Raw genomic sequence first — 23,282 nt, forward strand, 5'->3', positions numbered from 1 at the left:
GCCTTGCTAGTACACCTGGCATTTCACTCTGTCTTGGTACTGTGGTAGGTCTGAAGAACGCTGGCTTCTGCTTGGTAAAAGTCCTTTTTTTTTAAGTGAAAAATCTTTGTAGGTGTTTTGATTACTATCACTTTTGCCATTAGTGGTAAATATCTGTGGAAGTGTTCTGTTTTTCCTTTTTCTTTTTTTTTTTTTTTTTTTTTCTACGTTAGGCACCTCTTTGGACTTCAGGACAAGTCATTTAATACCAGATGTTAGACTCGTGATCCCTGTGTGCCCCTCCTTTGGCTTCTGTGAGGCTTTGTGTGTCCTCTAGCACCTGCCTGTGGGCTCTGAAGGAAGTTTTATCCCTGTCATTCTCTTCCTTCCTAACAGAGAATAAACCGTTGTGCAGAATATTTTCAAATGAATCTTTTATACTTAACGTACTTAGAATACAAATGGTGTATTTTTGATTGGCGTTAGCTTCGTTTCATCATTTTCCGTTTTCATGTACATCTTGATCCTTCTGTTTTTAACATTTGTTTTTTGGTCAAAGCTATATGAGTTCTTGGGCTTTTCTGTCTCCATTGGTCTCCTGTAGTGTTCAGTAGAACTTTGCATCTGTGACTCAGCTAGTGCAGCCTGGGATGTAACATTTTAATTGAAGTGGTGGTTGCTTTGTGAATGGCTCCCAACAGTTGGTATGTTGCGAGTGCCTGACAAAATATAAAGTTATATAGACACAAATAAGTGCCTGACTGCTGCTTGTGTAAAGCTGCCAACTTGTGTGTAGCCCTCACTAGTCTCTGTAACCGTTACTCTGCTTCGTACATTTAGGTGAAATAGATGTGTGTACTATGATTTAAACATGAGATCTTTAATAGCACTTGAGATCAATATTCCAACTACTTTTTCATTTTAGGCTGTGCTTGAAAAAAATGTTTCCCCTTCAGGCTCTTTGGTATATTGGGGTTTTCTGTTAGCAGGAGTGTCTACTGAAAGGCAAGAAGGGGTTAATCAAGGATGGCAGAAAATGTGACCTAGCATAAAATCTGACGCCTGTCTGATTTCTGGGCAGTGTGTTCTTATCCATGTGAAATTCGCCCATCTCTGTTTGTAGGTGATCTTACCACTGTCAATTTCTGTATTTTAGAGTGATAACCTAAGGAATGTTTTTGAAGCATGGTCTGATCCTCAAGATTATTACAAAGTACTGGAACAAATGCAGTCACTTCTGATTAAACTTAAGTTAAAAAAATGATTAACTTGGCAGCTCAATCTCAAAATCAAATTGTTCCTGCTATCAACATAAGCTCTGCTAAAATTTTCAGTCAGATCTTTTGTTCGTTGTTCCTTGCCTTCGGAACATGGCTGGGGGCTGAGGTTTGTCTGGTGAGAATCAGCATGGTTGCCTCTTAGCTACAGAGGGTCGTGGGTATGGACATATACCTAGGGCATATCCCTAACACTGATTCGTGCTGCTTCTTAAGGGGGTTAATTTGAGGGTAACTGAACCTTGTATACACAGGGTTTTGTGTGTGTGTGTGTGTGTTTGTTTTTTTTTTTCCTGTATTTATTTTTACTATATCCCTTCTCTTGCTCTCATAAAAGCATAAATAAAGATTTTCTTACACGTGGTGAGATGGTCAAATTTTTGAAATCAGCTTCTGGTTAGGAATCAGTAGATGGCAGTACTGCTGCAGTTTTCACTTCTTTGCACAGTCAGTTGACTTGTTTCAGAATTTTTCCTTTGTCTCTTTGGTTTGGTAATACAGAGTGTTCCAGTTTGCAAGAAGGAGCAAAAGTCTCTTTTGTTGTTGTTGTTATTTGTTTGTTTGTTTCCTGAATTATTTTTCTAGTTAATTTTTCCATCTGCTTTTCACTATGTGGCTGTATCTGTATGAAAAAATATTTGCTGATTTTTTCATAAAGCAACATTAGAGGGAAGGGGAGGAACAAATGATTTAGTAAAGTTGACATGATGTGTGTGTGCAGAAATGCAGCACAGCTGGCACTGATGAACAGTGTTTCATAGAAAGTTAGATGCATTAAAATGCATCTGTGCGAAAGCAAAAAATCTCACTGTAGCTTTCTGTGAAGATTTATATCTTCAGGAAATGAAAGTGCATTTTCGAAGGCTCTTGGCAGTTAATTGTGTCCGTGGCCTGGAGTGTTTAAAAATTATGTATTTATCTGTTTATTTATAAATCATGTAAGGACGGACCAGTTCCACATTCATCAGTAACAAGGATTTCTGGAATTTACAATGGACTTTTACACTTCAGTTCTTCGAGGGAAGTTGGAAACCCTCATTGGAAAGTTTGTTGAGGACTGAATACTGTTGAAGTCTGTGGTTTCCTTGCTTTTTTGGTTTCCGTTTTTCCACGTCTTTTCCTTATTGCTTGCTTCCCAGTTGCTCATGTACAGCTGTGTTCAGGCAGGCCATTTAGATCCAAGTGCTAAGCCATGCATGCTGCAGAATTAGTTTTAATTATGTACCATGATGGATTCTTTTGACATGATGAGCTATTATCTCTCAATTACATCTACTATACTTTTTTTTCCTTGCCTTTTGCATACTCCTCTCTTTCCTCCTTAACTGTTTAAAAGAAGACAAAAAAAAAAACAAAAAACAATTTGTTCATGTAGCAAATGTGAACTACTACTGGCTTATATGGAGAACTCAGTGTTTAGAAAGCTGATGTTTGTGCAGGCTGCCAGGTCAGAACTTCAAAATGAGTTTGATTGTGGTGTTTCTCAGTCCTGTGCTCTTTCCCTCTCAAGACTGCTTGGACAAGAGCGGAAAAGTATCTTGGGATGGAGGAGACTGAGGAGGTAGGAGCAGACAGAAACTGTGATGAGATGAGTAGCCAAAAGGAAAAGACTGTGGAAGCATTTAGGCTTTCAGAGTTCCCTGACTGCCACAGGGATGGGAAGGTGGAAAGGAAAAGAGTGAAGAAATGGGAGGGGGGAGCAATGTGTTGCAGACCACTGTTGTGTGTTGTGTGTGATAGTTAAGGATTTTGTCTGCTTTCCACCCAGCCGATTATAGTAGACAATATATGAAAGTCTGTGGGGTGTTCTGTTCAGGCAGAGGGAAACACAGGAGCAAACTGTGTGATGGTATTGCTTGGAAGGCATCCAGCTTGTTGAAGACAATGCCTAGCAGTGAATACTCAGAACCATAAGGCCTGAGGTAGGGAAGCAAGTCCTACAACTGTTAGACAGGACTCTTCTTTCATGCTGTCTGCTGGCCAGGCTGGGTTTGTGGTTAGTTGGCCATCTCATGGAGGTGGACAAATGAGGGGAGAAAATATGAAACCACAGCATTTTTGTTTAAGTCCTTTGTGGAGTTCTTGAAGAGAGGGTCAGTGTACACAGCCACAAGATTTAACTATCTTATTAGCTGAAATTAAGCAGCAGATCAGCAGAGACTTGATAAAACAAAATATTTCCAGGAGATTTTGGCCAGTGATTGAGTTGCACAGTGGAAATTTTTTTCTTGCTTTGCAGTGTGTAATCAGAAGAAAAAAGACTTCAGAAATGCTTTTACAGGAGGGAGTGTAAACTCATGTAACTTGATTAAAAGGCAGAATCTTATCAGTACGAACTCTTCTACATTGTGAAGTTTTAACAGAAGGCTGTGTGCAATTCCTTTCTAAATGATGATAAGACAGATGTACTAATTTTTCACAGACAGCCTGGAGCCCACCAATTACTGTCCTGCCCATCCCATCCTGCTTTCAAATGAATTAAAGAGTTGTATTTATTTTTTAATGCTATTTTGGTTTTATCTCTTTGAGAGAAGGAGAGGGGAAATGTATTTTTGCATGTGGAATTCTTTTTATATATGTGAGTTTTCTTAATCACATTACCTAAGCCTTTGCCTCTATAAATTGTTAAGGGAATAAGCTGACATTCCTCAGTAGCTGCTGACGTAATGGATATTGTATAAAGTGTTTTGAGCGTCTCAGATTTTCTACACATAATTACTTTATGTAGGGTTTTTCTTTTAGGAGAGTGATCTAAGTCATTGCTATGCAGGTTATCAGGGTTGGGAGAAAGCAGAGCTTTTTGATGCTTCCTCAGCAACAATGCAAGTATTGCTTTTCTGTTACTTTTCTTCTTCTGTAGCTTTATACTTCAATTTATTTATTTTTCAATAGCATATAGCTTTAATTTTTTGGAAGTAGCATATTTTCACTCAAAGGAGCTCCAAAGGAACTGCAGTGTCACTTGGCCTTCAAAATAAAAACAAATTTGGTCCTCTCTCTTGCCCTTTGTAACATTTCCCATCCTTTCATGCACCAGATCTGAAAATATTAAGTCCTTGGTTGAATTCCTACTGCTTAGTAGTGCAATGAAATGTTACCTGATAGTTCAAGGTGTTTTTTTTTTGCAGCAAGAGGAGGAATTTGAGATAGTTAATTACTTCTGTAGTTTTACTCGTCTAAATGCTATCAGCATGTATTAGAAACTGTAACTGAGCTAGCATGGTATAATTTTTAGTAAGAGTCTTGGCGTCTGACTTACTACTACGTTAAAAATAAGGATAAAGCGTAGAAGTGAGACAGTTATGTACTTGAGATCAGTCATTTTTATCTTTTATTTTTTATTTTTCCCCCTCTGGAGTTGGAATTACTCACTCTGTAGGGTAACATAAGTCACTGTGTTGCTGCCCTCACATTGTAGTTGAAAAGTCTTTACTGTCTTTCTGAAGGTATGCTTTTACTTTTTTTCTGACAGGTTTTTGTAGCTGAAGGAAAATGATGGAAGAGAGTGGAATAGAGACAACTCCACCTGGTACCCCCCCACCAAGCACAGCAGGATCTACTGCTGCCTCTGCTACGCCTGTCTCATTAGGTAAAGAAACTTATTCTGCAACTTGATCATGTTTATTCATGTGTTTTGAACTACAATTCACCCAAAAATGTTGCAATCAGCATAATTATTGTGTTCTTCGGACTAATTGGAGAATTTCAATTATTTTTTAATCATGGAAGTCTGCTTACCCAGCATACATTTGACACACAGGATACTTTAAACATATTTTTGCTCTTCAGATTTTTTTTTTAAGAAGTTAAGTGCATATATTTATGGTTTTTAAGGGTATGAGTCCAGGAATATTTTAACTGATACTGCAGTGCACAATGAGAAGATCAACATAGAAGGAAGTTAAAAAACAAATATACGTCCTTGTAGGGAATAGTGCTAAATCTGGATAATCATTTATTAACACTGTAGGTAGATATCAAAGCTATGTGTGCATTATGTCTGATTTTTTTTTTTTTTTCAAGAATCTGAACACCATGTTCTGAATACCAAATATTTAATTTTTTTCTGACATATCTTGTATTTTGTGCAGCAACCTCCCAAGTGCTGTGCTTACCCTATGGGGTGTGCAAAGCAACACTGTGGGAGAGAAAACATTAGAACTTTAGTTAATATGTATTTTTATCCCTTCCAATCCTTACAATTATGTGAAGTAAGAAAACAAGCTTTATGAGTATTTAATATTTGCCTTAGCCCTGTGGCATTTACTCGATTGGTCTGCATTGTCAGTGACATGTGTCACATGATACATGAGATGTCCTGATGCAAGGGTGGGTGTTCCATAACGCAGAGGGCTTGATCACTACCACTCTTGCTGGCTTGGTTTCCATGTATTGCAGTGTTGTCTGTGAGGTTTAGTGGATTTATGAATTATGCTATCCAGTTTTAACTAAACTAACCCTCACAAAATGGAAAAGTGGCCTAGAAATATTCTAGTAAAGAGATTGCAGACTGATGATAGCAAATGATGTGAATGAATATCACTGAGCAGAAAGGAAATGACAGAGCTGACAATTCTGTTCCTCATAAGAGCTGTTGGTCAGATCTGGGAAGAAGTTGGCCAGAAAAAGAAGTAAATACAAGATGACTGTTAGAAACGTGGATCTTTGTATACCACTGTTAATGATAAACCTTAACGTATATTGTATACTGTGCCTTGTGACATTAATGAAGGATACAATGAAGCAATTATGATAAGCAGGGCATTTAAAAATTAAGCATTCATAGAGTCATGGAATCACCAAGATTATAACTGACCTCCAAGATCGTCCAGTCAACCTACCACCAGTATAACCCCACTAAACCATGTTCCCTCAGTACCACATCTAAACTTTTCTTGAACAGCTCCCAGAATGGTGTCTCAACCACCTCCCTCGGCAGCCTGCTCCAGTGCCTCACCGCTCCCCGTGTCCAACCTGAACCTTCCCTGCTGCAACTTGAGGCTGTCCCCTCTCGTCCTGTCACTGTTAATTGGTAGAAGGGGCCAACCCTCACCTTGCCACAACCTCCATTCAGGTCATTGTAGAGAGCAGTAAGATCTCCCAGAGTCTCCTCTTCTCCAGACTGAACCATCCCAGTTCTGTCAGCTACTCCCTGTAAGACTCGTTCTCCAGACCCTTCAGCTTTGTTGCCATTTTCTGGACACGCTTCAGGGCCTCGATGTCTTCCTTGTAGTGAGAGGCCCAAAGCTGAACACAGTACTTTAGGTGCAGCATCACTGTGGGATAATTGTTTCCCTGCTCCTGCTGGTGACACTGTTTCTTGTATAAGCCAGAATGCCATTGTCCTTCTTGGCCACCTGGGCACACTTCAGAACATGAAGGCTAAACTTCACAGGTGTTTTGGGGGAATGTTTTAAGTTATGTGGTACTCAGTTAAGCATAAAATTTTACTTTGGTAAATAATTTTTAAAAGTCTCCTCATAGGTTTCTTTTGTTTTAATAATGAGATACAAAAGGGTTTATACAATTGGGGTAACAGAAGTTCTTCCCATGACAGTAAACATAGCTGAAATTGTACTTGGAAAACAGTATGGTGACAAACTGAAATGCATTTGTCAGCAAATACTGGTGAAAGAAGCATAGAAAACATGACTTTCTGAAAAGAAACAAAAATAAGAACAACTGTCAGTGTTGGAGAATTGCTATATGGAACGGTTTCCATCATTATGTGCTGGCTGAATACATAAGTATGTTACCTGTACAGATTCTTGTGTCTATACACTTTGATAATTTCCTAACGTGCTTTAAAATCTTCCAAAGAATGAGTTTCTGGAGATTTTGAATCCATTTGTTAAATATTAAAAATTCAACATTAGTGTACTTCTCTTTGTTTCTTATTAGCTTACATGAATTTATGAGCTTAATTTCAAGAAAAAAACTTTATATAATTGGTGAATGGGAGTGGAAAATGTGTATCATGATTTAGTAAGCACGGTGAGTGATTCGTTTCCTCCATTTGGATCTATATATCTTTGTGAAGCAGCTTTTCCAGCTATGACAGCTATTAAAATACAGCGTCAGAATAAACTGACCATGGGACAGCTTTGAATCACTGTATTGCAAAGTGTTAAACCAAGATTTTAAATAATAGTTAGGTGTATTCAGTCACGTTTTTCTCACTAAAAATTCAGTATTAATGAACGTATTACATAGTATACCAATGCTTGAATTGAGCTGGTTACTCTCCCCACATAGCATCCTTGTCTGTATAACAAACAGACATGGATTTGATAGATGGACCACTCAATGGATGAGGATTGGTGGGATGATTGCATTCAAAGGCTTGATGTCCAGGTACAGTCCAGTCATCAGTGGTGTAACACATGAGTTAATACTGGGATTGCTGTTATTTAATGTCTTCAGTGACGTGGACAGTGGAACTGAGCGTACCCTCAGCAAGTTTGTGGGTGACACCAATGCTGAGTGGTGAGATAAGTATGTTGGAGGGAAAAGATGTTGTGCAGGGAGACCTTCACAGGCTTGAGAAGTGTGTACCAAATGAGATTCACCAAGTCTGAGTGTAATGTCCTCAGTCTGGATCAGGGCAATCCCATACCTGAATACAGACTGGGACAAGAGCTTCTTGAGAGCAGCCCTGCAGAGAAGTACTTGTGGATTCTGGTGAATGAAGAGCTTGGTATGAGCTAGAAGAGTACTGGTTTTAAACTGAAAGAGGGGAGTTTTAGTTTAGGGGGAAAAACTTTACTCAGAATGTGGTGAGGCATTGGAACAGGTTGCTCAGGGAAGCTGTGGATGCCCCAACCCTGAAAATGTTCTAAGCCAGGTTGTTTGGGACTTTTAACAGCTTGATCTAGTGGTAGGTGTTCCCTACCCATGGCAAGGGCTGTGAAACTGGATGATCTTTGAGGTTCATTTCTACCCAAAACAACAATGCATGTGCCCAGTTAGTGTTTTTAATATATAATGATAGCATTTAGATGAGTGATGTTACATTTCAGGAAGAATTATGCTAGCTGTAAACTTCTGAGGTGGCTTTTGGAACCTGTTAATTCATAGACAAATGCTCCCTCATTTTCCTAGCTTAAGGAAAATAGAATAATGCAAAAAAAAACAACAAAAAACAACATGGCTTACATAATACTGTCACTAAAAATTGTTTGGAGTCAGTGGTTTTTGGAAATTTAAGCAAAATTAAAATTCCCTTCGAAGGGCAAAAAGCAAACCACTTCAAAACTTACTTGTAAAAACCTAACCAGCACTTTTAACTAATCTATTACGTTAAGGCTCAATATTTCTAAAATGTTTTTTTTTCCTTCTCTCTCTTAGCTTTATCCAGTCCCCTTGCTACACCAAGCATGTCATCTCCAGCATACTCACCACCTTTGCCAGCTGCAGTGACTCCACTTCCTCCTCCTATAATGACTTCAGCTACACCTTCGTTTGTGCCTTCTGTGGCAGTTTCTACTACTGTGCCACCTCTAGTTCCTGGCCCAGGACCTGTTACCTGTTCAGCTTTTAGTACCTCTCTGCCCCAATTCTCTGCACCTCCTCTGTTAAGCTGTACAACTGGTTCTGGTCTTTCTGCACCTCCCTCTGGTCCACCCATTTCAGGATTTTCTCTCTCTGCAACCTATGACATTACCAGAGGTCATGCTGGTCGAGCACCACAGAGCCCACTGATACCATCATATTCTGCACCTCCAGTCGCAGGTAAGTTTTTCTTTTTTGCCTGTTTGTTTGTAAGCTTTATATTGATGAGGCAGAATGAGGGGTCTCTTGTGTGGCTTTTTCCACCACTCTTCTGGAGTCCTGCAAATTCAAATTCTTAGTGTTCCAGGTACACTTAGTTAACGTAGCTGCACATGGCAGAAAGGGGAGTAGCCTTTAGAAGACAGACAAAGTCTGGAACAGAGTTCCTTTTTGCTGAGTTCTTATAGCATCCATACTTACATAAAAACCTTCTTTTGGGAGTTGTGGTTTTTGTGAACTTGCACATGAGAGTCCAGCTGAACATGAATAAATAGTCAAATTCAACAATTGTAGGAATATCTCAGGCTATAATCTCATATATAATGTATCTATAGTAAACTGCTCATCCCACGAGACCAGCTTCTTTATTCTTGTTTTCAGTCACTAAATTGCATTAGAAGAGCTAAAAACAAACATCTTTCGTGTAAATGGTTGCTGTAGTTGCTGAACTGATGTCATTTTTTGCTAGTGGAGTGGAAACGTGGCTGTTGGCTATCAGGGTACTGTTGTTGGCGATCTCTTTAAGTGGTCTGTGTTAGGAAAATATTTAAAAAGACGTATCTGTTGAGCAGTGTAAAATAAAAATAACTCTTAAGTCTTGTGTTGGAAAATCATAAAATAGTCCTGAGTTATAGGGTGAAGGCTTGATTTTTCTATTGTTGATTTTTCTATTGTTTTTCTTTTGTCCTCCTTTAAAATAGGTACAGCTTTTTGTCAGACGCTCTTTTTTCTATTGCTACTGATTTCCAGTGCTCAGGGTTAGAAGTTTTCCTACCTCTTTTTATTATGTATGAGAACATTCCTATGTCTTTGTTCAAAGGGCAACACCCATTCTTCCGCTACAGAAAGCTTATAATGAAAATCCAAGTACAATAAAAAGCACCGCTATTAAACTAACCTAAGGGAAAAAAAAAAGCCTATTGCTTAATTTTACACATAAAATGTATGGGCATTCTCAATTCTATTAGTAGACATTGTTGAACTCATTTGCAGTGGTTATATCTGCTAACCTTTAACAAGCAGAATTGTTCTGGGGCCTTCACGTAATGAAGCGAAACAGCCCAGTATTCCTTTTATTCTTCCTGTTCATTTTCCTAATAAACAATGCAAGTTGCTGCAGTATGACAAATTAAGTACAGTGTAATAAATGAACATGTGTTTTATTTCTCCTTTCTGCTAGGAGTTTTGGCAAATCCTATTACTCAACAAGCATCTTTCTCATCACCCTTAGCTTCTGGAGTGGGAAGTGGTTCTGCTATCACTTTTCCTGAGGAGCACGAAGACCCCAGAGTGTCTACTGCCCAGAGTGGAGCACCTGCTGGAGGTCTTTGGGGGTTTATAAAGGTACATTGTTGGTTTTTTTTCACTGGTTACCCTTCACAAGATGATGTGACTTCTTATTGTAGTAAGGTATACGTACATCAGAGAATGAAGAATTGTTTATGATGAAGCCATAATGTTCTCACTGTGTGTCAGCACTTAATATTCTAAAGATCAGATGGAATGTGGGAGGCTACCAAGTAACTGCTGCAGACATACATCCTGGGTTCCCTGCTAAAGAAGAAGCATCATAGTTGCAGCAGTTTAACTTTGTTTCTATTCTGGAACTAGTCTTAACTATGCTTTTTTTTCTCAAGTGTTTTGACAAACCACTTACCTTTCTTGCAGATTTCATTCAAATTAGCTAATTATTTGAAGAATCTAAAACTGACAAATTGATGGTCTGGAATACAGTGAGACTTATTTCCGTTTCCAGAATCTCTTTAAGTTGAGCAGTCTTACAGATTAAGTTTCGAGATGGGTTACATATAGTGTATCAGAAACAAAGTTAGATACTAATGCAGTCGCTGCACCTCACTCATTGAGTACTTGACTGGTTGAGCAATTGAGAATCAAGAGATTCGTATTTTTAGTCTGCCAATGTGGAAGATTCTCCATCTGCTTGGACTTGCATTGACTTAGCATCAACTTGGTAGAAATTTCAAATCTAATTACATTATGGTTCACAGTGACAACTTTGTGTTCTGCATGGCTGCAAACAAGTAGATTATTTCTCCCTGCTTTGTGATAGACCAGCAACCATGACCGCCATCTGCACAGGTAGAAAAACAACTCCAGCATTTCAGGAACCTGATAATCTGCCAGGGCCGTATATTAGTTATTAGGCAGTCAAGCTAGAAATATTTGGAGAAGTACTGCTTGACTCCAGACCTGGAACTTGTTTCTGCAGATGTTTCTGAGGATCTCTTAGCATTCCCTCAGTTCTTGTTAAAACAACAGACAAACTTTCAAACTGTGAGAGGAGTGAAGGAGAAATAGCTGGTCTTGACTTGAAGGCATCCTCACAGAGAACTTGCATATTAGCAGGTGAATGCTTCCATTCAGAAAAGTTACTGGGGTTTTGTGCGTTGACAGGGAAGCTCTGCCCCCAGAGCTTTCATTATACTATCATGAGTAATTGTTTCATTTTCTTTACTGAATTCTGTAACCAGACTTACTGTTCTGCTCAGTGATGAGAAGAGCACATGAACTCAATAGTGAACTCTTCCATTGTGAGATGTGAGGAAATTAATGATTATTAGTTTTTTAGTAATATCTCAGTAGATGTAGGATTGTGATTTTTTTTTTCCCTCTGTTAAGCTGGCAACAAAGAAATAGAATTCACATTTATGGAAAAGAAACCTTGTTGAGCAAAAAGTTATTCTGGAATAATTAAAACTTCTCTGGTTTTGGAGTTAATCAAAATATATGTGTGTATATTAAACAAGCACTTGTTGAAGAGAATACATGCACAGTGCTACGTATGTAATGCTTGTTCTGTAGTGAAGCAAGTGTAATCATGTGCAATTTAAACACTAGACTTAAAGCTGTCATTCTACCAAATAGATGTTATAAAAGGTTTCAGTAAATTAGTCTCCAGTGTTTTGTCTGTCAGTTATTCAACACTGGAATCATTCTTTCACCCTTTAATCTTACCTGGCTTCAAATAAACTTGTGAAGAGCTGCAATTATTAAGACTGTTTGCATGGTACAGGGTAGCGTGTGTGTTTATATTTAATCAACTTTAAAGTCTGTCAGCAGCTCCACCTGTGGTTTGACTGGTGGGTACAGAGCATTTTTTCCAGTATTGTTTAGAGTCTATTTATAAGCTTTCAGCTTAATTGCCCTAGAAATAATTTTTAGTAATGGACCATTCAGAAGTGGATTCTGCTGTCTTTAGGAATGGTAGAAAAGAGACTCTTTAGCTTAAGTTAGTACAATCTAGATGTAGCTGTGTAGTCTTACCATGCCTGTAGTTAGCCTTGGGAACCTACAGCCTTACTAAATGCTCCCTGAACAGGACTAGATCAAGTGTATTGCCCATTACTGCTGTTGAAGGTGTTTCTTTTTAAGTCATCCAAATAATGCCTTAGTGCAGAAAAGGATAGTAAAGATGGTGTCAGGTATGTGTTGTACCTGAAGAGTTGTGCAGTGATAGTCTTCTCCTGTAGCATTTTATGCTGGTGAGTGAGAAACAGTAGTTGTTAAAAAAAGGTAAATGTGATAAGAAAAATGAAAGACAACATTTGAAGAGAGACGTTTGGTTTTTAATTTTAAAATGGAAATCTGTCTGTTTAAATTTAGGGTGTAGCTGAGAATCCCATGGTGAAGTCTGTTCTAGATAAAACCAAACATTCAGTGGAGTCCATGATCACAACACTGGATCCTGGCATGGTTCCGTATATCAGTAAGTGTTGGTGACAAATCACTGCATAGTACACGTAAATAACAGACTGATTTAATAGCATGAACATTTTGAGTTATTTTCTTAAGTCCATTAGCTGTCATTGAAGATTCTTCTTTTTTTCAGGGTACTGAATATCTCTAAGTTCCTGCTGTTTCATTTGGTTTGGTTGTTTTTTTTAATCCCTAAATCTCAACTCATCATCTAACCCTTCCTAATTTACTTCTGCTTCATGAAAGAACTTCTGTGTGGTGCACGAGAGAGAGAATACGAAGTGAAGCATAACGCTTCCAATGTAGAATGTATTTGAACTAGCTCCAATACAAATGAAGAGAAACACATTCATACACTAAATATGCTTTTTGTTTGTTTGCTTTTTTAAAGAAACTGGTGGAGAGCTGGACATAGTGGTTACTTCTAATAAGGAGGTAAAAGTGGCAGCAATTCGAGATGCCTTTCAAGAAGTCTTTGGAATGGCCGTTGTTACTGGAGAGGCTGCACAGTCTAACATTGCACCCCAACCTGTGGGCTATGCTGCAGGTTTAAAAGTAAGTTAATATCTAATAATGCTCAAGTACCTCCAATGCAAAGAGAGACTGTAGAAACATTTACCTCAAAGATTCTGACTTTCCATAAAGGAAAGATTATCTTGTAAGGTAAGAAAACTTCTGCTGTTTGTTACTGTTGGATCTTGTGAATTGCCTTACTGAAACAAGCAAATTTTATTTCTTGCTGCAAGTACAATTTACAACAAATGAAGAGTAGTTTTGTCAACTTACTTATAATGTCATTGGTTGCCTCCTTATATTAATTAAGTAGATGAAAGATATCTTGATCAACACAGGGATCTTCCTAAACAGATCTATTATCCTGAAAGAATGAGAATTCACTGTGCAGAAAGGATCAGCAAGGAGTGTTTCATGAGATTTGAAAACATCCAGAATATACGTACACGTAAAGTGTATAGGTGGAACCAGTTCCTGAACAATAACCAAAACTCCTCAAGAAGCTATTTAGTTCTCTGTTTCTTAAACATTAAGAAAATTTTTCCCTTATTCATTATGAGGTAACTTCTCCTAACTGGTAGAACAGGGTTCACAAGAGAGCTAAGCCGTATATTTTCTCTACCTATTTGTCTACTGCTGTGTATGGTAGTGTTTTTATTACAGGCTCAGAGTGATAAGAGGCTTGATAACAGGCTCTCCTTTAGTCTTACAGTCTTGGTAAAGGATTCAAAACAGACAAATCTTAGGCTGCAGAAATGGCAGTGTGATTAACAGGAATATATATTTATGCTTTAATTAGTAGTGAAACTTGTTACAGTTACAGGACACAAAGAATTCCAAAGCTAATGTAGATCTTTTTCAAATTTAATGAGTCTTGTAACTTTTTAAACTGTTACGGATTCCATTTTGAATTTATTTTTTTCAGTGTTGAAGTATTATTTTTCCAAATCTCTCACATTTTAACTTGAAAAGTACAATCAATTGTTCTTCTTCGTGTTTGTCTGCAAGTATTGTGCTATGCTTTGATTCAAAGAGACTGTTGCTTTTCAGGGAGCCCAAGAGAGGATAGACAGCCTGCGTCGAACAGGAGTAATACATGAAAAGCAGCCTGCTGTGTCAGTGGAAAGCTTCATTGAGGAACTGCTTCCTGACAAGTGAGAACTTTAAATATATTCCTGTGAGAGAGTGGGAAAAAAAAGCAGAATGTTCTTTACAGACTTACAGGAGCCTATGAGGAGTCATTAGCATTACCATTCTAAGCAGAAGGCAGGAGGGACTGAGTGTTCAGTATTGTTTTGTCAGACTTTATTTTGGTGATATTGTTCAGTTTTTGATCCATACATCTTGAGAGCAGAAAAGACAAAATCCTTGTCTACTTCTTCCATCCAACGAAAATACAGAGCTGACAAAATTAATTGTTGTAAAACCTGGAATTTGGCTAGTACTTACTTTTGTGAGTGAGCTCTCTTCTCTTTCCGTGAAACTGTATTTGATTCAGAAAGCATATTTGGGACTATTCTGGCATTTGTAGTAATATTACTTTTTCAGATGCTAGATGATCATTTTCCTTTCAGTGAGAATGTACTATTTGTAATTTTTTTTTTTACACAAATGTATCTATTGTGCTTTCAAATATGTCGTAACCTGAATTTCATAATGTGCTTTTAGACAGACATTTTTAATAGCTTTATAATTAGCTTCCAAAGCATTTAGCACAGTGTTGTGCAAACTTAGATAGTTGTGTTTTTTTTCTTTATTTTTTTTCTTTTTTTTCATCTTTCTTCTGTAAGTTATAAAGTCTTGATTCATTTCTTTGCATCATGTTCTGCTCTTACTTCATTTTTAAAGTTATATTTAGTATCCTTAGTGGAAGATGGGTGGTAAATTTTCTAAAGTAAGTAGAATTAGGAAGCATTTTCATTTTTGTTTAGTGCCATCTAGTCCAATTGAGATGTTTTATCATGTTTATACAAAAGAGTAACTCTGACAGCCAGATTTCTGTTTCAAAATAATTGCTGTTCTTTTCCTTTGAATTTACTCAGCCAGAGATTTTTTAGTTGTTTTTAAAATATTCAACATGAATGGGCTGGCTTAGGACTGCAAGCAATTGAAAGGAATGCTAGCTTTTCCCTCCACACCTTACAGGCCCCACACACAGCTTAGTCTTCAATATCAGTTACAGTAGAAACAAAGAATAACTTCATGCATGCTTTAATTCTTATCAGACAGGTAATTTTGAAAGTTTCCCTGCATAGTGCTAGGAAATTAACTCTGCAGTTAAATGATAGGTCATAGTGATAATAATTGATTAATAATGATTCTGAAGTGGGCATTGTGGCGTTACATTTCCAGTCTGTGGGATCTGGTTTGTGTTTTGCTGATGTATCCGTACCATACTTAGACATATTTGAAAGAGAGGGGTTTTTCCAAGTAACCACCCAGTTCTCAATTGTCCTTGAGAAAAGAAAGACATTGCTTCCTTTCCAACTGCATAAGCCGAATACTTCTTGCAGAAAATATTGCAGTTTTTTCCTCTTACATTTCCCTTCAGATTTGAACTACTTTATAAACTGGGAGCAATTTATCTTTAACAATAAAGCTGTCTCAGCTGTCTTTTGTAGTTGCTAGTAGGAGTAGTGCTCTGTCAAATGTGCATTCCAGTGCTCTGTTTCCCCCTTTAAAAAAGGGTGGGAGTGAAGTACTAATTCCTCAACTACAGCTCCACTACACTGTTGCTCTGACATTAGGCTGCTGTGACTGCCAGTCATTTCTTAAAATTGGAGTCTTGTATTTCTCTTTGTAAGAGCAAGATAATTGCTTCCCACACTTTAAAGGATAAAGTACAATTTATATGGAAGGACATAGATATAAAACAATGTCTGCAATATTTTGCTTCCTAAATCTTTTGTGATTCTTGGCAATGCTTTTGTTTTTTTGCTTTCCCTGGAGTGTTTCTCTTCTGGCAGCTCAACTGTACAACTGTTTTGGGAATCATGTACAGTGATTCAATGATGCATTGCTCTTAGTTTTGTTTGGATTTTATCACTGTTGTCAGTTTGTTGATAGGGAGAAATGATTTAATGTTTTGAAATCTAGATACAGAAACATTTAGGGTTCTGCTTAAGTAATCCCTACGACTTCTTTTCAGAGTGATGCCAAACTGTTCTTGTGACTAAATCAGTTAAATGGTCATTGTAAGTTTAGATATACTAAAACCATTTTCTAAATGTAGAACATGAATGAGAAATCAGGTTTTTAATTGTTAGGGAAGGTTATCTTAAGGAGAATAACTCTTGCAAGGATTGTGTGAAAAATGACCAAAATAATGTAGCCTTACATCCCCAACTCTCCCAATTTTCTAGTTGTTTTATGTATTTCACGTCTACACACATGTGTTGGGAAATGGCTGCAGGAGCAGGGAGGTCACGGTGATATGTACGAGCATAGTTTGCACTGCAGCACAGACTATATACTCATGGAAAAGTATTAGATGTTGATAGGAGGTCATGATGCTCCTGGGCCAAGTGACAAATAACTCAAAGCGGACATGAACTGTTTCAGCTGAGCAACCCAAGTTGCCAAGATGTCTATGGGAAACTTCTGTGATTATGTTGCTCAGCCTGCCTTCAGCAAAGAGGACCTCACAGGACTGCTGATAATTTTAACTATAGGTATTTTTAGAGTAAGCTGTCCTTGGTAGTCTATTCTGTTTAGCTAGCAGGTGTTCCCTCTGGGCTCTGTGTTATGCACTGGCCACGCTGATATGGTGCTCAAAGGAAACTACACTGTTTGAACCTTGAAAAAAGTAAAAGCAGGAGATGGTCTGTGGCGAGTGGGAGAGGAAAAGTGCACTTTGAACAGGGGATGCCCTGCCAGCGCTGCCTTTCACATCCACTTCCGACGCATTCCTGTTTGGGTTTTTTAAGATTAGGATGATATCAAGAGTTACCTCCCTCAGGATGGCTTCTCACTGCTGTTAATTGTTGGGAACTGCTTAAAGTTGTCTTTATCTGAGGCTCTCAGCCAATGATTGTGTGCTATTCTCTGTGTGCCCCTGTGTTAAACACTATAAGAATAAGGCTGTCCAGGTAATAAACTGAAGCCTGATCATTCATGTATTGAGTCCTGTCGTGCTCCCTGCCCGAGAGCAATCCACTCGGACCCTGATATCCGCAGCACACATGGACTATAATTCAGTGTGAATAAAAAATGATTTATACAAATTTTGCTTTCAAGTTTCAGCACTTCAGTGAAACTTTATTACAAATAAATATGCAGTAGAGTTTATAAAATGACTGAGTTGTAAGTTGTGTATGAACATGCCTTTCAACTGAGTGACATTCAGTACTCAAAAGTGAGATGACTTACATGTTATTACAGATGGTTTGACATTGGATGTCTGATTATTGAGGACCCGGTCCATGAAATTCATCTGGAAGCTTTTACCCAAGCAACACCAGTTCCTTTACAGTATGTTCAGCAGGTGAGTTTCAGGTTGTTTTGTTGTTGTTGCTTTTTGCCATTGGCAGATCAGCAGTTCAGACATACGACTTCATTTTTTACATTTATGATGTCAGTTCTCACTGTTGCTCCACTTGAGTCTTTTACTTTATGACATGAGGATAAAACATGCTTCTAAGTCATGCGTATGTATTACCTGAAGTGTTTAGTCTTTTGTGCCAAAGTAGTCCTTATAATGAGAGTCTTATTCTGCAGTATGTGGCATATGGAAGTATTAGTTTTACTTTTCTGTTAAACAGAAAGTATTCTGAAAAGAAATAATCAGATAGGAAATAATAGCAAAAAAAAAAAAATTAACTGAGAAGAAATAGTCCCTCTAAATTGAATATAATTCTCCCTTTGTTCTATTTCCATCTCTCTGGTTCAGTGACTAAAAATAACCCATACCAATCATTACATAGGTAAAAAAGAATACTCTCATTTCCTCAGGTGAGAAGAGAAGGCTTTACAGCTCAAAACATGCACTAAACGTGTGTACCAGGTGCATGAGTTAAGTGCTTTTACCCATCCAATGACGCGCTTTCCTTTTCTTAAGTTACTTCACGTAAGTTTTGGAGTTTCATCCAATCTCAGCAATGTTATGTGATAGCAAAGTGTCCCTGTGCACGCAGGCACCTTCTGTCAATTTGGTGAAGTAGCTAACATTCCATTTAGGTATGAGCTGAGATCACTCAAATTTCAATAAAGTGCTCATAATACCAATTCCAGTAGAGTGAATGTTTTGGGGATTGGTTTATGTCTTATTTTTCAGAGATTTTAGAACTATGGAAAGCTGATGAGCAATAGCAGAAGAAATACTGCTTCATCTAGTTTTCCACAGTGTTCTCAATAAGGGTCTAGAAAGACATGAAGCTGCAGGAAAAATTACTAATTAGGAAAACACAGCTACACTGAGGGAAGTGAGCTGCTGTCTGAAAATAAGCACAGCAATGTGAAGTTGCTACATAAATTGTCACTCTGTCTATAGGTCACTGATACGAACTAAGCAATTTTTTTTAACATAGAGCACAAAACTGACCTTTGAGTTTGTTTTGTTGAATATATTTCATTATTTAAATGCTGTTGTTAATGGCCTATCTTCTAGAGCTTTTTTTTTCGTAGAACCACAGAATGGTTTGGGTTGGAAAGGACCATACAGCCCACCCAGCCCTATGCCATCGTTAGGGCTGCCCAGGGCCCCATCCAATCTGTCCTTGGGCTCTTCCAGGGATGGGTTACCTGCATTTGTACCAAGGCCTCGCCCCCCTCCCCTTAAATAATTTCTTTCTAATATCTTATCTAAATGTACCCTCTTTGTACTCATTCAGCCTTGTCCAACCAACATCAGACTGTATAACAGTCTATCTCCCTTTTTTATAAACCCCCTTCAGATACTCGAAGGCCAGAATGAGATCTCCCTGAAGCCTTCTGTTCTCCATGCTGAACAAGCCCAGCTCAGCCTGTCTTGACAGGAGAGGTGCTCCAGCCCTCTGAGCATCCTCACGGCCTCTTCTGGGCCCTCTCCAACAACTGAACGTTTTTCTTGGGCTGGGATTGACAGGCCTATCTAGGTTTGCAGTATGCAGGTGAAGCTTCATGAGTGCAGAGTTTTTCTCTTAGGTAAACATACTTCGTAACTTTTAAGCATGATGTTTAGCTTTGATTTGCAGAAAACATTGGAGCTTTTGTGTAACCCATTTAGTGTGTAACTTGGTTTATAGTATGAATTCAGTGGAACTGTTAAGTCTTTGAGTTTGTATTAGACAAAATTTCACTCAACTGTCTAAAGAAAAGTACTCTTGCTTATATATTAATGGCAAAAAATAGGCTCCACCTTCAGACATATAATAGCAAGACTAGCAAAAATTTATAAGTAAATGAATTTAATTTATTCATAATGCACGGTAGCAAATTGTTGGCTTTTTGATTTTGTGCCTACAGCATTAGTGTTTGTTACCTTTATTCCTGTTATGCACCATCTAGAATCAGAGTGCTTCTCTCAGGAGTGTGCAAGAAACTTTTCTATAAGTCCAGTGCAATGTCTTTAAACAAACTCTAAATCACAAAGGAAAAGAAAAGAAAAAGTCATTTTATAGTTGTGTTTCTGACTAAGAACAGAGAAGAAACACGCTTCCAATGATAAATGTTACCTGTTTTTCACAGTACAAATGGTTTTATATTGGAAATGTGAAAAGTAGTTTCATTCCTCAAAATTCTTACTGACATTGTGTTGCTTTCTTTGGTGTAGTGGGAATAGTGAAAAAGGCATCTATATGGAATTATATGGACTGACTTTTCAGAGTTAGGCCATTACATGGACCATAATGGAGATAGTGTAACTAAATATTCATTCTCTGCTTGCAGGTAGATTGATTACTTCTTACTGACAGTATGTTCTGCCTAATTAGAAGAGGTGTTGAATTTGCTTTTCCCTTTCAGAGGAATCTGACTCCTGTGAACCTTGTGGTAACAGTATTTCTGTATTGGAGCAGACCTTACATTCTTACAAATTTACATACACTGTTATTTTACAAGGCAGTAAATGAACTTGGGTCTGCTGTACATGCAGTGGAAACAGGCTAACTTGGTTATTTGTCAAGAATAACCTGTTTGAAGAATTTGGCCTGTTGTTCAGTGCTGTGAAGAGATAAATAGTACTAACAGTCCTACTGAGGCTGGAAGCCTTCTACTCATCATTGTATGTGCAAATGGACAGAGGTCAGTGTCTAGGATGAGAATGAGAAGAGATAAATGGAGTGACACTTAACACTGCTATTTTTCTTCTGCGTCCGGCATCAGGGAATTACAGTGTGTGTTCCCTCTGTGCTCTCATGCAAATAGCTCTGTACATGTTTTCTGCCAGACTTGGTTATCTTTTCTTACCTTTTTCAAAGGGACAGTTTAACCATCTTGGGGAGAGTAACCGTTACTTCTTAAAATACATGTATAGCTTTTGATTCCATATGTTGGCTTCTTCAAAAGAGAAAACTATGTAATGGTGACAGAATTTCTTTATGCTCTTAAATACGTTATTTTAGCTTTGAACTGTTCAGATGGCATTTGGATTGTGGTACAACCATCTCCAAAGTCTAACTGGTGTTCTGAATTACGGGGCAGTCTGAAATATGGATTCTGACGTTCTCCTGTTTGCTGTGTAGTGCTGCCGATGTGAGAAGGATTACTTCTGAAAGTTGGTAATGGTGAAGATAGAAACAAAACCTCTGATTTTATACTCATTCAGTAACCACTTCTCTGAATATCATACAGGCTAAGAGTCTCACTCCTCAGGACTACAATCTGAGATGGTCAGGCCTGCTGGTGACAGTGGGTGAAGTGATTGAGAAGAATCTACTGAACGTCAACAGGACTGATTGGCACGTGGCATTCACAGGCATGTCCCGCCGGCACATGATTTACAATGCAGCCAAGGCTCTAGCAGGGATGTACAAACAACATTTGCCACCTCGGACCATTTGAAAGAAGGCTGCTCCATGACAGTAAAGAATGCTGGTTTTAATTCTGGAATTATAAAAGTTACATATTCTGATTCTATGTGGGGATACAGCTCAGATTAGTAATCTACTTGTAAACTGTATTTTACTCTTTGAGAAGTGAAGGTAGTTGAAGTAAGTAATTCCAATGTTTAATAGCTCTGATTTCCAGTGTGATTCATAAAAGAGGAAATCAAACATATTTATAGCTAGGATAAACAGCATTACAGTTTATAAAGTGGAACATGCTATTACTTGACACCTTAAAAGGCATTTGCTGCGATGTTTTAATAGTTACTTTTTTAAAGTTGGGGATCGTTGTTTAGCTACTTTTATTATATTAGTAATATAAATATGTTGACAGCATAATATGTATGTTGTGTGTGCATTTCAGTCTAGAGAGGCAACTTCTGTATTAGACGTTCCCTTAATGCCTGTGCTTAAGTGGTACTTCACACCTCAGAGGTTTGGTATATCTAAGTTCTCAGGACTGACGCTAAGTTCTAATAACATGTAACAGTAAATTGGTAAAGAAGAGCACAAATCCATGCCCAGGTGGTTGAAGTGTGGACAAATTAATTTTTGAAATACAGTTTTCCAAGCTGCATCTTTTTTCTTTCAGTTTTCCTTTTTTTTTTTTTTCTGTCATGTATAGCTTTCCTGTAGCAGAGATGCTATTCATCCTCTGTTAGAACACTAGGCAGATTTATTGTTGCTTCAGTGGCTTTGAGATCAGATACCATATACACATGAAATTATTTCAGCGTTGCATTTCAACAACTTTACTACAGTATTTCCAAACCTCAAATTTTATATGTAATTATTTAGTTTCCTCTGTTAAGTTACAGTTGTCAACAATTTGATCTGGAAAATGGTGGGATGTATATCACTTGCTTTGATATCCTGCATTTTCTATACATTTGTAAGTCTTAAATGCATTCTGACTGTCGTGGGCTGTTTTTTATAAAAGTTTCTAAACTTGTCTGATTTTTTTCATGGCTAAGAATATCTTCTATCCATGCTCACACAATCTGAAATCTCTGTTGAGAAATATGGAAGAAAATATTTTGTTAATGATACTGTTTTTTTTTTTTTAAGAAACAAAGAATAAGAACAAAGAAGAATAAAAAAATACTTTCTTTGCCTTAAACAGGTTTTCAGCTTGTATTCTTCTGCCTTTACCTTTCTTAGATGCTTTCAAAGGACATTTTCATACCCAATATACTGTTAAGTCAGCTAATATTTGTACTCAGTGTAAGCATGCCTATTTCCAAATAATACATTTTGCCTTAATTGGCTAACTCTGTAGATTGATTGAATAAATATTTTTTCCTAGAGGAATATACCTATTTTAAAGGTGATTATTTTTTTAGGGTTGCTGATGAACACTGTGTCTGGAAAAAAAAATACCACACTAAAACATAACAAAAACAAACAAACAGAAACTGATTCTTGAGATGGTGAGGTCTCTCACTGGGAGGACTTCCTGGTATCATAAGCTAAAATGAGGATACATAGATTTCTGTTTGATATCAGGGGTGAAGCAAAGCTCCTGTAATCCAGTGGGATGAAAGCGAACTACTACATTGTTTGAACATCCACAAGTGTGAGGAGCTATGAGCTTCATCTAACAGTACTGAAGGAGATGGTGGAAAAGGTCACCAAGACCTTAATTATTTACCATCAGTCCTTGAATAACTACAGCTGTCTCTATGTAAGGTAGGTTAGCAAGTGGGAGGACGAAAGATCAGATCCAGAGAATTTACAGGCCTGTCAGTCTGACCTTTGTATCAGAGAAGGTGATGAAGAAGATCACTTTCAGTGGTCACCATACAGAACATGTGGGACAGCTGAATGATTAGATGCATCCAGCATGAATTTGTGAAGGAAAGGTCCGGATTAACTAACCTGATGCCCATCTGTGACAAGGTTACCTGCTTAGCAGGTGAGAGAAAGGCTCTGTATGTTGTCCAGCTGGATTTTGGTTAAATATTTGACACTATTTCCCACAGTATTTTCCCTGAGGTACTGGCTG

General features: G+C 37.8%; 1 protein-coding gene across 2 annotated transcripts; it reads left to right on the forward strand.

Annotated features, from left to right (window-relative positions):
• Positions 1-22,352, forward strand: PRRC1 (proline rich coiled-coil 1). Of its 2 annotated transcripts, XM_065745599.1 has the most exons (9): positions 1-74; positions 4,729-4,845; positions 8,604-8,987; positions 10,207-10,370; positions 12,651-12,753; positions 13,135-13,298; positions 14,307-14,410; positions 17,637-17,739; positions 21,024-22,352. In XM_065745599.1, exons 2-9 carry the CDS (start codon positions 4,749-4,751, stop codon positions 21,231-21,233), a joined length of 1,329 nt encoding a protein of 442 aa, XP_065601671.1. In that variant the 5' UTR covers positions 1-74; positions 4,729-4,748; the 3' UTR covers positions 21,234-22,352. The 2 variants fall into 2 exon arrangements, with proteins under 2 accessions (XP_065601671.1, XP_065601670.1); XM_065745598.1 differs by lacking the exon at positions 1-74 and having other exon boundaries at positions 4,667-4,845.
• Positions 22,353-23,282: the final 930 nt, after the last annotated feature.

Source organism: Cyrtonyx montezumae, unplaced genomic scaffold (genome assembly GCF_038088225.1).
Source record: "Cyrtonyx montezumae isolate F1298 unplaced genomic scaffold, pur_monq_1.0 scaffold_36, whole genome shotgun sequence".
NCBI classification, from domain to species: Eukaryota; Metazoa; Chordata; class Aves; order Galliformes; family Odontophoridae; genus Cyrtonyx; species Cyrtonyx montezumae.